This window comes from Podarcis filfolensis (assembly GCF_964270895.1).
Source record: "Podarcis filfolensis genome assembly, chromosome: 2".
Taxonomy (NCBI): domain Eukaryota; kingdom Metazoa; phylum Chordata; class Lepidosauria; order Squamata; family Lacertidae; genus Podarcis; species Podarcis filfolensis.
Genome location: NC_139605.1, coordinates 76,382,653 through 76,400,526, shown reverse-complemented (window position 1 = coordinate 76,400,526; position 17,874 = coordinate 76,382,653). Strand labels below are relative to the sequence as shown.

Sequence of the window (17,874 nt, the reverse complement as noted above, 5' to 3'; positions counted from 1 at the left end):
GCAAATCAATCTTTTCAGCTTTTATTTTCTTTTTTGAAATATTACTTGGAGGTTTAAATGTGATCCTTGTGCTTATGGCAGCCAAAATATTAATGGATATGCAATCAAAGAGTTGGCAGCACAGATCCAATCATGCAATATTTGCCCACTCACTTCATAGTTAATTATGGAAACAACTAAATATTTCTCTGAAATAATTTGTGATGTCCAACCATCCCAACAAACCTAATCATTCTTAACTTTTCCAGGACTCTATAAGCCAGTTGCAATCGGAACAGTGATTTCCCAGTGTCAAATTCATTTATCTGAAAATGATAACTTTCCATAAGAATAATTTTGGGGAGGGAAAGGATTGGAAGGGATAATGGGTGCCAGATCAAGGGGGCCCTGGGTGCCAGGCCACCCACAACGCAGGGCTCCAATGCAACTTCCGGTAGAAACTGGAAGTCACATCAAAGGTCTTGCAAGGCCTGAGAACTGACGTCCCAGGCCCTGCCAAGCCTCTGAACGCAATTTCCGGTAGAAAGAGGAAGTTGTGTTCAGAGGTCTTGTGACATCTTGTACGTAATCTCTGAGAAGCTACAAGGCCTTAGAAGAGCTGCTGCGCCACCGATGCAATGTGACACCATGATGTCACAACATCACAAGTGCCATTGGGCACCTATAACCTGGGGCCCAAGTCAGAGTCCCTGGAAGGGATTGTTCAACGAAACTGCGAGAAGAGTTTGAAATGGTCCTCAGTAAAAACCTGAATCTAAGCTGGCATCTGTGTACAGAGACTTGGATTAATTTTAGCTTTAACGATCCAGTTGGAGAACATCACTAGCACCTGCAATGGCAACAGAACAGAGCTGTACATAAAATATACACATCTTCAAAAATTGCCACACAGAAAGCTCCACATAAACAAGTTTTCTGAAGCCAGAAGGGAAGGGGGAAACACACAGATTTACCTGCTTGAGCTTCTTACAGCTACCTTCTGGCAATCTTGAGAAGGGCATGACTAACTGGCTAGAACCCTGAACAGGATCAGTGTATTTAGTGGACAAGAGACACTGCAACATTTTTTTGCAAGTCCCACTTGCATTATTTCTCAACATCTTTCATCTCTACTGTATCCAGCAAAATTATGACATCTAAATATTTTGTTTATAGCCTAAATTTTGCACCATCAGGCTAAAATCAAACACGTAGGACAGGATTTAAAGATCTGATCAAGGATCATCTTCACATGCACAAGGCTTCTGAGGCACCCATTCATATGTGCTGGGTTAATCAGTGTAATGTTTTTGCTGAAAATGAAGGTGAGAACTGGGTTCGAATCACAGCTAAGTCAGGGATGCACTGAATTGCCTCAGCCAATTAACTCAATTTCTTTAGTTTTTATATATAGGAGTGGAATAGTTTCCTTCCTACTTACTTCAGAAATACTTTGTTTTCTTTAAATCACATAACACCTAATAAGTGCTGCTACAGGGAAAACTAATAAATATTACACCAAATATGAGACTATGATACAGAAAGGAAAATGGGCTACACATTACCTCTTGTAACATAACACCACCATCACGAACGCTGGGTATGTAAAATGAAACGAAACAATTCCCTCTCCTTTTCTCTCACTTTTAGTATGCATGCCTTGGAGCCAAACTAGATGTGACAGGGGAAGTCACATGTATTTATTTATGTGTCTTCCCCATTTATGTATAAAGCAGCAGATGGAGGCTGCTGTTTTTTTACATGAAAAGCTGAGTATGGGTGAGGGAAACGAAATCCTCCTCTGCCGTGCTGTGCTGCTTCATGCAGCCCCTGCCCCCAAATACTCCCAACCTGTCTCACTTTCAGAACTGAGTTGGTTCAAAAGTGCTTCAAACAATGGAGCAAAGTGAGATTAGGCAGGGGAAAGAGAAAGCTGTATTTTCAGCTAAGAAACAGACCCTGCACCCCACCCCCTTATATATAGCTTATTCCCTGAAAACAGGCATGCAAACAATCACACACTGAAGCATGTAAACCATTCAGCTTTGCACTGAATACTTCTTCATCCACTGAATGCCTGGATCTTAAATGTTTTATGGATTTTGGTTTTATGGTTTGAAATTACATTATGAGTTATTTTTATGTTTTTGGTATTTTGTGAGATGCCTAGGGAGGGGAGAGGGCCAGGGAGGCGCAGAGTGGCATACTCTCCATAGCATTCCAAATCCCATTGGCTCCTATCAATGGGGCAGAAGGTGGGAGGGTTTTTCCACTGGTTTTTGCCCACCCCAGGTGATCTGCAAGTCTTAGGATCCAGCAGATTCCAAGCCCCCAGTGCCCCACTCCAAAACATTGTGTGTCATTGTAATACTTCGGCCATTAGCACTGAATCTTTGGATCCTATGCCCAATGATTTGGGATGCTATGGACAGGGCAAGGGCACACTCCTGTTTAGTAAAGGTGATGTAGCAACAGTAAGGAAAAAGAAAGGTTACTGCTTATGTATAAATATATGTGTATATTAAAATTTTAAATATGGATTATCTAGAGGCCATGCAGTGTAAAGTGATAAACACCACATGCCACCATCAAGTACTCCAGGCTACCCATCAACCTGTAAGGCAGCAGCAATCAACTGCCAAAGAGAGGAAATTTACTACTTAACTTGAGCCTTGAGATCACTTGGACAGGTGGCTGCTCTATCATGTTATTCCCATTATAGAAACTAATGTGAAAGCCAGCCATCTGGTTGCATTACCAGTTATAGGTGTCCGTCCATCTCTACATACATTACTTTATCAGCAGGTTCCCATGAGGCTTAAAGTGGATATGGTGCAATTCAAGAGGTACAACATTAAGCATTATGTGCAAATCATAAAAATCAAGGTTGGGGAGCCCTGCAGAGGAGGCTCAGAATATAATATTACCTTGAAAACTTCAGCGTAGCATGAAAATCCTTTTTTTTTTTTTTTTGCAACTTCAATATTCAAATAAAAGCTTTCAATGACCTGGTCCATGAAATCACTTTTAAATACTTTACCGGTACTTCCATTTACACATGTAATAGTTTCAATTGTTATGCTAGTCAAAACAGCTAATTTGAAAGACAATTCTGAAACCAATTTTTGAAATCTACTAAAAATGTAGCTCCATTCCTTCTAATCCCATACTATTCCATTTTTCTTGGTGGCTAGGGAGGGGATGGGAGCAAACTCAAGAAAACTGTCTGATCCACTTACTTTTCAAATGCATGTTAAGCAAATAAGGCAACCTACTGAAGTACTCTCAGTGGAAGGCAACAGCAGAGTGAAAAGGTAACTTCAAGATTCAGCTGGAGGTGAGAAGACCATTTACCAAGTGGCAATTATTTGGAAAGCCAGACATGGCAATCAGATGACCAAATTGATCTCTTAGTCTGCAATATGTTGATTGTCTCCATCATCCTGCCTAATGGTCAGGAACATTTTACCATACTTTCAAAATGTATGAGAAATCAGGGAAAGCAGAGCAATGGACAATGTACATTACTTAGCAGGATTACATAGACAAGGGGTTTTCAGTTTCCTTGGAGACTTAATAGAAATTCTTCAATAAGATGATCAACAATGGGGGGGGGGGCTTTCCATCCACCAAAATCTCTCCCATAACATGCAGTTGCAAGGGGAGTGCTGTGTGTAATTTAGGGCACATTCCAAGTTTATATAGGCAAATGGGGAAGGCCACTGTGCCCTGTGATCTGCCCCAGAATCCTCTGAAAGAGGCACCAGTCCCATTACAGATGCGGATGGATTCTTCAGCAGACAATAGGGAAAGGCTGTTCTAAGGGTACAAACAACAATAAAAAACACCAGCACAGACAGACATTTGTCAAGTGGTTACATACTATACACATTGTAGTGGTACATTACCCAAGATGCCAGCATGGAATGTGCAAATATATTGAAGGGAGGTCCATATATGAGAATCAGGATTCTAACTATGTATTTCCAGTATTCTACCTACTCACTCCAGCCATATGTACTTTTGCTGTTCGTTTTCATATCACAAAAAGTAAATAGAATGTGCTGCGTATACATAATCCATTCATAAAAAGGTAAAGGTAAAGGATCCCTGACAGTTAAGTCCAGGTGCGAATGACTCTGGGGTTGTGGGGCTCATCTCGCTTTACTGGCCGAGGGACCGATGTTTGTTCGCAGACAGTTTTTCCAGGTCATGTGGCCAGCATGACTAAGCTGCTTCTGGCGAAACCAGACCAGTGCATGGAAACTCCGTTTACCTTCCCGCCAGAGTGGTACCTATTTATCTACTTGCACTTTGACGTGCTTTTGAACTGCTAGGTTAGCAGTAGCTGGGACTGAGGAAGAGGAGCTCACCCTGTTGCGGGGATTCGAACTGCCAACCTTCCGATTGGCAAGCCCTAGGCTCAGTGGTTTAGACCACAGTGCCACCCGTGTCACAATCCATTCATACACACATACAAGTTTGCTGGAATAAACATATTTCAAACCTTATGTAACGACAAACTGTTATTCAATATGCAGTAAGTTCATTTGTCAGCTATATTTTCAGGCTGCTGCACCCACACTATCCTATAAACATCCTCTTTGTAAGCTTATCAATTGCTGTAAGGTCCACACATCTCAGCAACCACTCCCTAAGCATTGCAATTGGGGGTTTCAGCAGTGTCTCTCCCAACTATCTTGACACTACTTACTGACTTTTAAACTCAGTTTCACTATATTTGGAAAAGTTGGTTCTGTGACATTAAATAAGGCCAAGAAAAGGATTTGAACCAACTGTGTGACCAAGTACACTTTCAAGCAGAATGGACTAGATGACCCTCGAGATCCCTTGCAATTCTACAATTCTATGATTGAATGCTGATTAGTTCAACACCAATGTTTTCTTAAATAGCTACATTTGACATCCAAACACCCACACCTCTATCCCCAGTGTTACTCTAAAGGGCAGATCATAGCCAAATACTGTGCCTCGCTTACCATCTTCAGCTAACAATGTAATGCTAACATCTTTTACAAAATTTCTCCAGTCATGGAATAATCACTGAAGTTGAAAGGTAATAAATGTAATAAATGCATTAGATGTTCAATTTGTTCATTTAAAGAGGAATTAATGCAACTTGTTGCAGTTATAACTTCTCATACTTTACAGAGCGGTATTCAACTAAGTTGTACTCAGACTGGACCTATTGAAATTAATGGACCTAACAGTCATATTCACAAATTTTATTGAGTCTACTCTGAATACCATACATAATGTTTTGATATTTGTTTATTTCAATATTGCATTTATATCTGGGATTTTTATGAATAATACCTAGAGTTCATGTTTTGATTGAAGACACAGTTTAGAATTTTTCATAAGTGAATAAATAAAGTCACATGCAAGATTTTTGTAAAGTTGATCTCTGATTGCTTTTATCCACTTGAGGATTTTGTTTGTGAGATCTGCAGTAAGCCGTCTAGTTTTATGGAATTTTCTTAACCATAATGATTCTTTTTAAAATCACTTTTCCTGTCAAAACAAGAAAATAGCTCACCTTTTGACGGTTCTGAAAACAGCAGAAGTATCCCAGCATGCCATGCTGCAGGAAAGCATGGAGCCTTCCATGGTGCTTGACAGAACCATGTTCAATTTGTATTGTTCTACCACATGGTTAGATCAAGCACAAAGGAAAATCCCATCAAGTCAGAGTCAGAGTTAGGCAGCCGCCAAAGAGAGAGGAGCGTTGAGAGGAAGCAGCATGGAGAAGCACAAGCTGGAGATTTCATTGTGAGCTGCTGTCCATTTCTCCCATGCATAAAGGAGCTGAAGTTCAAGAAGTCAATACTTATTGCTACAAATGCAACCCCCCCCCGCCCTATAGCACAGATTGTTAGTGCATGAGAATAACGACCAGAAATTTCTGAAGGTGTATGGTAGGAATCCAGTTAAAGGTCTGCAACTGACAGCCTTCAATGAATGTTCAACAGATCATACAAAGTGAGCATGCTCAAATTGTGAACAACATATATACACCACAGTATCTAGTGATTTAATGCAGTAATGTAATACTCTTACTCTTCTTAATAAAGCGTCCAGCCAATACAGTAGTAATTTCTGAAACAATCAGCCTCTTTTAAGACTAATGTATTATTTTCTTATGATTATTTTGATACTCCTAATTATTTGGATAGTGTTTGTTTCCTTTAAAATTCCACCAATGTTAGAGCAAGGGTACAGCATTTTCATATATGCCACTGATAGTTAAGCAGGAAGTTTATTATGTATGTGAAACTGCCCACAATTAAGAGAAGGACCCTCACAGCACAATTCTAAGTACGCCTACATGGAAGTAAACCCAACAGTGTTCAATGGGGCTCAGTCCCATAACAGCAGCCCCACTGCATCTAATCAAAGGCCTATCTAGTCCAGCATCCTACTTCCCACATCATTAAACAAATTTCCTGATCTGAAGACAGTCCGTGTGATCAAGGCCACGTCTACACCAGAGACCGGGATGAACAGTCATTCCATCTTCCTGAGAAACCCTGTAACTGAAGTTCTGTAAGCAAAGTAGGAATCCATAGCAGAGACCTATCAGAATTTTGGGGTTAAGCCATTACAATTATACTGGTATAAAACGGATAAAAAATTGCAATGCAGATATATAGGCCTAAGATTTGAAGACTCTTATGGATGGGGAAAATGCTGCATCAAAATGGAAACCAACACCTGAAGCTAGAACAGAATGTTATATTTGCTTTTTGCTTTTCAGTTTCTATTACATTATTATAATTATTATTAATTTTATCAGATTATTTTATATTACATGATATTTTTTATTTTATTACTTATGCTTTAATTGTGCTCAAGATAGGTTGCATTCATGTTTAGCTGAATTTTCTTTACGATCATGAGAATTTTGTCATTTGAACAGACCTGTAGGAAAACAGACAACCACTACTGTTAGAACTGCTGTTAATCCAGACACCACGGCTTAAAATGTGTTATGTTATAGTCTACTCTAGGAAGCAAGTTTAGTGCAAGTTGGGCTGTTAGCTTCTATTTTTTCTGCCCGCCCAATACCATTCAATGCATACCAAGGGAGAGGGGAGTGACATGGTGCACAAAACAGCACATGCACTTGACACCGCCTTGGACCAATGGCCAATGATATTTGAAATCAGTCGTCACCACTATGAAAACAGTTGTTGAGAACTCAGGCCGTGATCCAAAAGGCCATGAAGACAACCTTTCTTCTACAAATGCTTTTGACAGCTGCTGATAAATGGAGGACAACGTGCTCTGACACAAATAATTATGCTGTAATGATAGAGGTTACAAAAAGTGTCACTAAATATGCTGGTGCCTATGTTGCCTCAGTCTTCCACATTTGTACCAATGCTGCTATCATCAATTTGGATTGAATTACTGAGAGGCAGCATGTGACAGGGAGAGATTTCTGTTGGCAGATGGCTCATTGTCCTACCTTCATTGTTAGTTGTGTTAGTGGTGTGTATGACAACTATCTGGCATTGTAGCAGCTAATTAAATCAGTTAAATAGAACAAGAATCAAATGCTGCAGATACTGGGAAAACACATTTGGTTATCAGAGCTTCAAATGAGAAAAAAAACCTCTTATTGTTATTGCAGGAAAGGGCAAAGCTCTAGTGACTTTCTGTTTCCTTTAAATATCCGTTCATTAGCAGGGAAACCGCAGAACATGGACAGATCAATCAACTGCTAGTCAAATGCGACAGAAAGAGTGGACAAAAAGAAACCTACAAGAGAAAACAAAAAGAGACGTTTCTCCGAGCGGAGTAATATTTCTCATGCCATTGGCAGTGCACACCATAGAGCTGCACACTAATCAAGGAGCCCTGCCAATTCTAAAGCGGCGCAGGACTGCCATTGAGCAAGTACAATCTGCTGCTGGATTCCTTTTGATTTCCCTTTAGAAAACAAATCTGTATAGCAGTTATCTTAATCAAAAGATGCCAAGCGAACAAGCCTGCTGAGAAGGAGGGCCTCTGGTGAAATAGAGTTGGCATGTCTCACTTGATGCTTGGCTGCCACTGGGCAGGTGCAACCGAGGGAGAAGACTGCTTTTATGACTGTTACCAAAAATGGCAGCATTCCCTCTTTTCTGAGAATTCATATTTAATACATAGCAAGGCTGTGGCTAGGGAAAAATGTCCTCATCCACATTCTCCTTTGAATTTTTATAATGGTCCAAGCACAGAGGATTTAAAAGTCATTCGATTAAATCTAATATTTGCAAATACAGGCAGATCAACCTTGCTTCGCGATATATCAGGCAATATGAGAACTTTTCTTCATACAATATAATCTGAGTTTCTTCAATTCAGGATGAGAGACAAAACTACTACATCCCCTTTAAATTAAAAAGCCATCAAAACAAGTAATCTAAAGATCCCATCACCTACATTTCTCCACTATATCCTGTATGAAACAAGTATCTTCAAAAATTAATTGCCTCTCAAAGCAATGCTAAAAACACCATCACATATATGTTTTCATTCACATGCACCATACACTGTTTAAACTTGCAATGGCCAGCTCTCATCATGTACGATGATTATATATACTTTAGAAGTACTGTATATATATTGTTTACTATAATTTCTTGCAAATGCAGGCTGCAATCCTATATCCAATTTACAGAGAGTAAACACCAAATTCAATGAGTCTTAATTGTCAAGAACTACACATGGAAGATTCCAAGCAGAAGTCTATCAAAAGGAAAAATTCACAGTGCAGTCCTATGAATGTCTACTCAGAATTAAGTTTCATTAAGTTTAAGGTAAGTATGCATAGGATTGACTTAGTATGGCTACAATTTTTAACATTGCTGTCTTCATCATAATAGGACTTGTAAAACACTTATTACAGATATGCAAAGCACCGTTGTCTCCTCTCTAAAGATCCCATCAAATATTCTCTGTATAACTATGGACCAGAGCTTCCATGCAATTAGGCCCAAGTATGATTTTCAGACACAACTGACTCCATACCTCCATAATTAAGCCATATCACATGACTTAAGTTTTTGAATTTATGTATTGTTTACACCTACATAACCGCTGACCAAAAGCTAAGCACACAAAGACATAGAATGTGAGTAAAACTTGTTTCCAATTGTATGCAGTTTTCCTTCCCACCAATGAAAATCAATTTCACTAGTTATTATCCAAAATGCATTTTTCTTTCGATTAAAAGAATGATGTATTCCAATCCATTGAAAATAAATTAATAAATTATTGCTTCATTTGACTGAACTTAACTGTAACTTCCCAATGCATGCAGTGCTGAGGTGAACTTGAACCCATATCCAAGCCCACCCCCTGCACCATGTTGACTCTTACTGGTATTGTTTTAACAATCAGTTTCTTTAAATATCAGTACACACTGATTAATTTTTGTGGAACAGATATGGTTTTACAACAAGACATTTGGTCAAAATACCACAAGGTTGTATCAAGCACTGTCTTTCCATTAATGGAATATTCTTTGATTCAATAGAAACTTCAGTGAATGCAAGAGCAAGGGGGGAAATTTGCCCAAATTTCTGCTTCTTCCCCCAACCCCCTCTACTATCCTCCTTTTGTTTTCCCCAACCCTATGGAACACCTTTTGGGGGGGGGGGAGCAGAGGAAGCTCTAAAAGGAAGGTGAAAAACAGCAAAATTAATTGGATACATAAAACTTGAAGTAGATTTAATGTTTTGCAAGCAGAACGCTAACTTATTTATATAATTAATATTCTCTACATAAATATGATTTAGATGCCATAACTTTTACTGTATTGACAAAGGGCAGTTTATGAATGAAGGCTTATTGAGGAAAAGAAGGGTAGATGTCATCTTTCCTCACAAAGAAACTAGTGTCTTCTGCCATCTGCTCTTAGTTGTCAGAAGTGCAATTCATCATAATCCTTTTTTCAGGAGGAAAAGGTAGCAGTACTCATTTTTATGTGAAGGTACTGCAACATATTCCATCAATGACAGCCATTTTTCTTCTCAGTCTAGTTAATGATTTTCTGCCGCATAAAAATCTACCTATACTTGAAGCTCTGAAAGAGGTGGCATATTATACCACTGCTACACATTTAAATCATTTATGTGTAAAGAACATGAGGAAGTAGACAACTAACGTTTACTCAGAGTAGACCCACTGAATTAATGAACAGCACTAAGTTGGGTTCATTAATTTAAATCAGTCTGCTCTGAGAAAAACTTAGCTGTATACCATCCTTACAATGTGAGCAACTAGAATATTACAAAACGGCCCTCTGCACATGCCTAAAAGATGAAACACAGACTAACAGTAATCATTGATTGAGACTTGAAAAAATCCCAATCTGTAATACTCTGAATCAACTGCAGAGCTCTAGACACGAGGTGTGTTAAAATGATCAAACATTACAATAAATTCTTAATATTTCTTTCAATTACATTGTTTTTTGAATGTTTGCAATCTTAAAGGCCAGCTCGACTAATAATTTATTTTATTTATTACAACCATTTGTATATTGCTCAATCAGAATAGTCTCTAAGCGGTTGTCATATAGACATACACTTATTGTATGGCTTCCATAAGAGTTAACCGTTGCTTTTCTTCCTGAATATTTCATCCTTCCATTCAGCCACAATTTTGCAACACAAAGAGACATCATTTGAACATCAAACACTATTAAAACACCATATTTTTAATTCAGGTTGCCTAGTTGTTTATATTATGATGCCAATGTGGCACAGTTCTCATGGGCAACTAGTGGAGATGCTTTTTGCCATTCTCAGTTCTGAATGCTGCTATTGCCTTTAACATTTTGTGAACCTAAGATGGCATAAATTGAGACCTACCAAGCTGGCCTGACATGAAGACCAGCTGGACAGCTAACCTGGGGAGTTGCCCAGTGGAGCTGAAGGGCAACATACTCTGCCATTGGCCAAATCATCATGGTAATAAGAAGACCAACCTGGCTAAATATATCCACTAAAGAAGGAGCAGCTGCAGGGAGCCTGTTTTCCCCCTTCCTGGGAGGAAAAAAACACTCAGTTCCAGCTGCTAGCTGTCCAGTGATCACAGAAGCAAATAGAAAGGACCCTCTGTCCCCATTCACTGTCCTAAAGAACAAGATCCACCGACTACTATTCAAGCAAGAACACCAGAGATGGAAGATCAGCCTGGTCCAAACTGGATATAAATTCTTGTAGTTCGCTACTATATTCTGGCCTTGAAGAACTGATCTCCCTAGCCAACCTTTTCCCTCTACTGCCCTTACCTTGTGTGTCTTATCGTTTTAGTTTGTAAGTCAGGTGGTGGGACCTCTCACTCTCTTGTTTATTTGACTCTCTTTGGGAGACAATAATTGTCTTAAAAGCAGGATAAAAAGAAAGAGGCTTTACTGATCTTCTGGTGAACTGCCATTTATGGCCAGTAGGTTGAATTTGGCAAGTAGGTCGCACAAGTTGCACAGACCTGTGTGGTGCATCCATCTTCCTTCCCTCCTTCCTTCCTTCCTTCCATTCATGTTAAGCCACTGTTTTATAGTTCATCCATAGAGCATAAAACTTGCCAGACATTTTTTTAAAAAAGACTCTCCTCTCCCAATCATCTCATCATTATTATCTCTTTGATTTTATTCTTCAGATGTTGGGCACTCCCCACTCCTGCCCAGGAGCACTTCTAGCCAATTTATTTATTTACTTACTTAAAAGAGGCCTCTGCAACTATCTCCACATCTACTACCTCTGACTGCACCATTGTTACTGAAAAGTCACCTGAGGGGGTTTGTCAAAATAGTTAAAACAAAGCATCCTTTCATTGACTGGCAAAATAAGTCCTCATGACAAACCCTTTATTCAGTTAGTGAGATCTTTTCTTATGAATGAAACATTTAAATTCTTTCATTTCTTAAAGAAGTCATATGACATATTCGGCCACTTGTACCTTATCTCTTTTACAGGCAGTATACAGTCCTGCATTCTTTTAAAATTACATCCTATCTTTGTACCTATATAAATATATAAACCACAAGGCAAGCTAAAGGGTTGCCTCTCTTTTAATGCATAAGGTAAATAGGTTTTCTGGAGGACTAATCCAATTCTCCAAATTTAATTTCAGAAAGATGCTACATAATATCCATTATAGCAAACACTGTCCTACAGATTTGATTAGTGGGCTCTCTGGACCTGCTTATTTCTGAACTGAAAGTGCAGTACAGCCTGGATAAATGAATTACCTGAGCAACGGAACTTCTTGCTCTTGATCTGGCTGATTCGTTTGTTGGCAAGGCGACGTGGGCTGCTGCATCGAGCGCCGCTGGTTTCTATTGGATTATCCTGCAGGTAATCAGCCAGCCACTTCAAATGGCAGTCGCACACAAATGGATTCTGAGCTAAATGCCTGCAAGAGGGATGGGATGTTTAACCAGAAGTGACCTGTGACATTGTACTCCATCATTGTTTCTTACAAACATAAAACTGAAGAATAGAGTAATTGAATCAGCTTCCAATACACCAGGCCTGGCGGAAGCCACATGGAGCTGCACTTGAATGGAAGAAATTCTGTGAACCATCTTATTTTTTAGCCCATTAAGTCTGCAGCGAGCCTTTTCAAGAAGGAAACAAAAATTAATATAGCAAAGCTTGCTTTTAAAGGGCACAGACCTTCTGTCTACAAAAGGCACTGTTTTCATGCCACAATACCCTGCAGTTGAATGCATCTTTTTAGAAATACAAGGATTAAAATAATTCTTATCACAAAACTAAAGCATTGCAGACAACAAATTGCATGTTTGTAAACTAGTGTATTTTTAGCCAGTAAGCAGTTTACAAATGAACTTAAAATGTAAATGTGCTGGTCAGAGCTGTTAAATCCTTATGTAAAATAGATTTACTCCTGAGCATCAATTAAAAATTGATCCTGAACAAAATTGATCCTGAAACTAGAACCCAACTAATATAACAGCAAAAGTGTAGGTAAAATATAACAAGTCAATATTTATTAGAAACTTGAATTGAGTAAGTGGGAAAACATGTCGTGCCACTTGGATTCGATTTCTAATAAGCAAATAGCAAAGAATAAAAATAAAAGAAAGGGACTGGCCCTGCCCCACCATAAAATTTCCTCAAAGGGTTAGGCCAGACTTCCGCAACTTCGGCCCTCCAGATGTTTTGAGACTACAATTCCCATCATCCCTGACCACTGGTCCTGATAGCTAGGGATCATGGGAGTTGTAGGCCAAAAACATATGGAGGGCTGAGGTTAAAGAAGCCTGGATTAGGCAGTTTTGATACAGGTTAAAGTCACCTCAGCTAATTATGTATGACAACACTAACTAATCTTCCTTACTTTAGATTATTTTTCTATTTTTCAATATGTTTGAATCTTTTTATTACAGTGGTACCTCAGGTTAAGTACTTAATTCGTTCCGGAGGTCCATTCTTAACCTGAAACTGTTCTTAACCTGAAGCACCACTTTAGCTAATGGGGTCTCCCACTGCTGCCGCACCGCCGGAGCACGATTTCTGTTCTCATCCTGAAGCAAAGTACTTAACCCAAGGTACTATTTCTGGGTTAGCGGAGACTGTAACCTGAAGCGTATGTAACCTGAAGCGTATGTAACCCAAGGTACCACTGTATATGCAAACCAGTAAAATAAAAAGATATAAATGAATTGAGATTTAGGGAAGAATCAAAGAGGCATTAAAAAAACAAAAACAACCCAGTGCTGTTTTACAGGCCATTTATCCAACAAACAACCTATTAATGTGCTCCAGATCTTCACCTGGATTAACTTGTATTGTGTGGTATGTCTGATTCCAAAGGGCAAAAAGGTCACGAGTCAATGTGGCAAGCTGCTACACATAAATGTGGCAAGCTGCTACACATAAATGACTCATTGCACAAAGCAGCCAGTGTGGTGTAGTGGTTAAGAGCGATAGGGGTGGAGGGAAGTCCAAGGCTCGACAGAGCCGAAAATAAGGTGTTTATTTTTGTATGATTTGGTGGACATAATATGTATAAGTTATTTAAATGAACTTTGTATATATCTATTTGTTTATTTGTGTAAATACCAATAAAAAATTATTTGCAAAAAAAAAAAAGACTCGTAATCTGGTGAACTGGGTTTGCATCTCCACTCCTCCACATGCAGCTGCTGGGTGACCTTGGGCTAGTCACACTTCTTTGAAGTCTCTCAGCCCCACTCACCTCACAGAGAGTTTGTTGTGGGGGAGGAAGGGAAAGGAGAATGTTAGCCGCTTTGAGACTCCTTCGGGTAGTGATAAAGCGGGATATCAAATCCAAACTCTTCTTCCATTTTAAGGAAGGTCCAAGTGGTTTCCTGATCATTTTTTTGTAAAGAGGCCTCTGGCTAGCTTTGGTCACTGAAGACTTGCACTGCATTAATTTCAAGAGTTTAAATTGGTGAGGAAACCAAAAAAGTTTCTGATGGTGCCAAGCAGCTTAGCTTATTCAAAATAAAAGAATTCTCTCACATATGTGATAAATGGCTATCCAAGAAACTGTCAAAAATTGTATATACAACTTATCTAATAAAAATAAAACAATTTTGACTCCTCTTAAGCCTTACAACATGATACCATCATTCACTATAAGAAAGAAAACAAAAATAGATCAAATTGATATATTTTTTGGGGGGGGGACCTCCCATATTTTAACAGCAACTAAATCACCAAAAAGGGATAATATGTAATGTTTAATGGGCAAAAGTGGGAATACAATTTAAATATAAAGATTTTTAGTAGGGACTGATACTGATTATTCTAGTTGTGCAAAGCCATTGAACAATTGTTCCCAACAGAATGTAATACAAGGCCAAGACAAGTGCCAAAAAATCAAATACAGTGGTACCTCAGGTTACAAACACCTTGGGTTACAAACACTCCGGGTTACAGACTCCGCTAACCCGGAAGCAGTACCTTGGGTTAAGAACTTTACCTCAGGATGAGAACAGAAATTGCGCGGCGGCAGGGCAGCAGGCCCCATTAGCTAAAGTGGTACCTCAGGTTAAGAACGGTTTCAGGTTAAGAATGGACCTCCAGAACGAATTAAGTTCGTAACCAGAGGTACCACTGTATGTAGGTTGAATTTTGGTTCCTTATTTTGAAACCACCTTTTAATTAGACAATGACTAACATGTTTAGCAGTGGAACTGCAGTAGTGAAATCGGGACACAAAACACTGGTTAGGTGGATTTCCCACTCTATGCACCTATCCCATCTTTGGTTTCTAGCCTAAATATCTACTTACTATATCCAATTTGTTTGGAGTCTGTTCATATTAGCAACTGCGTAAAATGAACACAATAAACATACAATATACGAAGATATAATATTGTGAATGGAATGGGATGAGGTACAGCAGCAACACAGGCTAGCTGAGCTATCTACCTGCCAGGTATAGTAGTAACCTGGAAAAAGGCAAGGCCCAACAGGAGAGCCAGCCATGACATGTCGTCGTCAGCAGCAGCAGCAGTAGTAAAGTCAATACTATGGAGAAGTTTCTACTGTCACTAGCAATGTATATAAGGGTCACTGTGAACAGCAAACATTCTCTCTCATGCTGTGTTGCAATGAGTGAGTTGTATGACTTAATTCTGACTGTGTCAAAATTCTAATTCTCGCAGCAGGCCAATACATCTGAGCAGCACAAATCTCAACTACCATGGGGTAACACAAGTCTCTACTACCAATGAAGCTGCAGGCGCTGCTGCTGCCACTTGCAGCTATATCTATTCTCGTGTTTTCTTATTATCTTGAATCAGTAAGGAAGGCAAAATATAATATTCTTACCTCTTTAAAAAATTTAAAATTTTGGAAATTTCCCCCTCCCAGCCTTTTATCTATTTTCTTCCCTTTTTCTGTACCTTTCATTCTCTTTTCTATCTGCTCTGTCCATAACACTTTTCTTCCATCTTTTTGTCTGCTTCTTTATTTCTCAACCTCTCAACACTTCAACTGCCCACACCCCTGCGGGTTGGAGCCTTTAGTGCTCTGGCAGGCATAGTGTTACTCAGAACTAAGGAATGGTACAGGATCACAAGATTATGCCATGTCCTCCATATCTGAAAACATTGAGTGTTTGGGATGGATAGTTTTAATGTATCTATGTGTAGCTGTTTGTTTGTTTGTTTGTAAATCACTTTGGGTTGCCTTGGGCAAGATAAAGTGACTAACCAATTTCTTCATCATCATCATCATCATCATCAAAAACAACATTCTTGGATACTCACAGAGTTTGAATTGTTTGGAGAGGGACAAAAAGTCCTTTACTGATAGTCTGCAGCTTATTATCATAGAGAGACAGCAAATTGAGATTATGCAAATCTTGAAAGGTGTTTACTCTCAGGCAGTTGATCTTATTGGCATTCAGAAGCCTGTAAACAAAACAAAAAAATAGTTTTAAAATACAAATATTACTGAGGACTAAACAAAGCTTTTCTGAGCAAGCAATAGAAAAGAATGGTATTAGAAGTGATGCACTGTGGTATATAGGTTTCTCAGGTTACCTCGGCTGCAGTCAAAATAGAATACATGTAAATAGTAGAATATAAAGCATCCCTTAAAAACAACCAACCAACCAACAAACCATTCTGTCTTGCAAGGAGTTGTGTATTAACAAATTTAACATGCTACATTAAGTTTCTTAATGTGACAGGCACATACCACAATATTTCATTTAACCTGCTGGAATTGTCTAGTTATTTCATAGAACTGGGACTATCCCTCTGAGGGCCTTTCCACACATCACTTATGATGGTATAGTTTTAAAAAGTGAATTTGGAGCTGAATGTCTGCACCTGTTATTAGAGAGTGAGAATCCCATGTTAATTGTGTGTAATAAGCAAATTGAGAAAGATTTTGTGGCTTTGGTCACAACCCTTATGTAGCCTTGTGCTCTTTGAAGCAGTAAATGTCAGAGTTATGAGCTTACACAGAGGGAATATAATGCCCAGTGTTCTGGAATTTAAACTTATGGGAGTATAACAGATTAGAAGTGGTTAGAAGAGAGAAACTACTTGTGTTTGTCTAAGCTACAGCTTATTCCTGAACTTCCATCACTATCTGCCATATCTGAATAACTCACAAAGTGATAGCTCAAAAGGGAAGTGCTATGAAGCAGTTGTTTCCAAAAGAACGCCTATCAACTGCTACCTGCTTATGTATAAATATTATCCATCTCACAATGAATATGCACAACAGTACTATATCACAATACTAAAATTCATCTCAAAAGAAAAAGAAAAAAGTCATAATTTGCCAAAGTGATACGCTTTTCAACTAAGCCCTTTTTAAGAATGTGTACTGAAGTGGCAAGCAAATAGATTAGATTATCAACAACCCTTGTGCACAATTAATATTCTCATAACTGATGTAGTAACATGAATACAATTTCAAGTGTTTAAAGAATAACCTGAGCTTCCAAAACAGAATGATAGAAAATAATTGGTTTGAAGAAGAAAAGAAAGACATTACTGTAGCATTTGCCCTCACCAACATTTTAATTTTCTGATCAGAGAAGACAAGCAAGCAAACTATCAGAGAATAACTAGAAGTACAACCTCACAGCCTTACTAAAGAAAATACAGGTTTCTGTCATTATCAGATAAGCTAGAAATCATTTTAAGTACAGTACACTAATAACCAGAAAGAATTGTGAAAAGAAATTTAGACAAAGACCCCTCTTTTCTCTTGCCTGCATTTTTTATCATAGCATCATTAACAATTCTTATAAAATTAACGCAAACAACAAAAATGGATAAAACTAAATGGGGAAAAGCGCAGTAGCAGAATTCAAACTACGTACTATGGGGTAGAATATAGGTACTGGGGGTCTGAAGAA

At 38.7% G+C, this 17,874-nt stretch overlaps 1 protein-coding gene across 2 annotated transcripts in view; it reads right to left on the bottom strand.

Moving 5' to 3' along the window:
- The window catches only part of SLIT3 (slit guidance ligand 3), a 395,171-nt gene that overhangs the window by 101,283 nt on the left and 276,014 nt on the right, over window positions 1-17,874 (bottom strand). For both annotated transcript variants that reach the window (XM_083596748.1, XM_083596749.1), the window contains exons 13-14: window positions 16,265-16,408; window positions 12,248-12,411 (exon numbers count right to left, since the gene is read on the bottom strand). In XM_083596748.1, coding sequence (XP_083452874.1) covers window positions 12,248-12,411; window positions 16,265-16,408 — 308 coding nt within the window. The remainder of the gene's footprint in view (window positions 1-12,247; window positions 12,412-16,264; window positions 16,409-17,874) is intronic.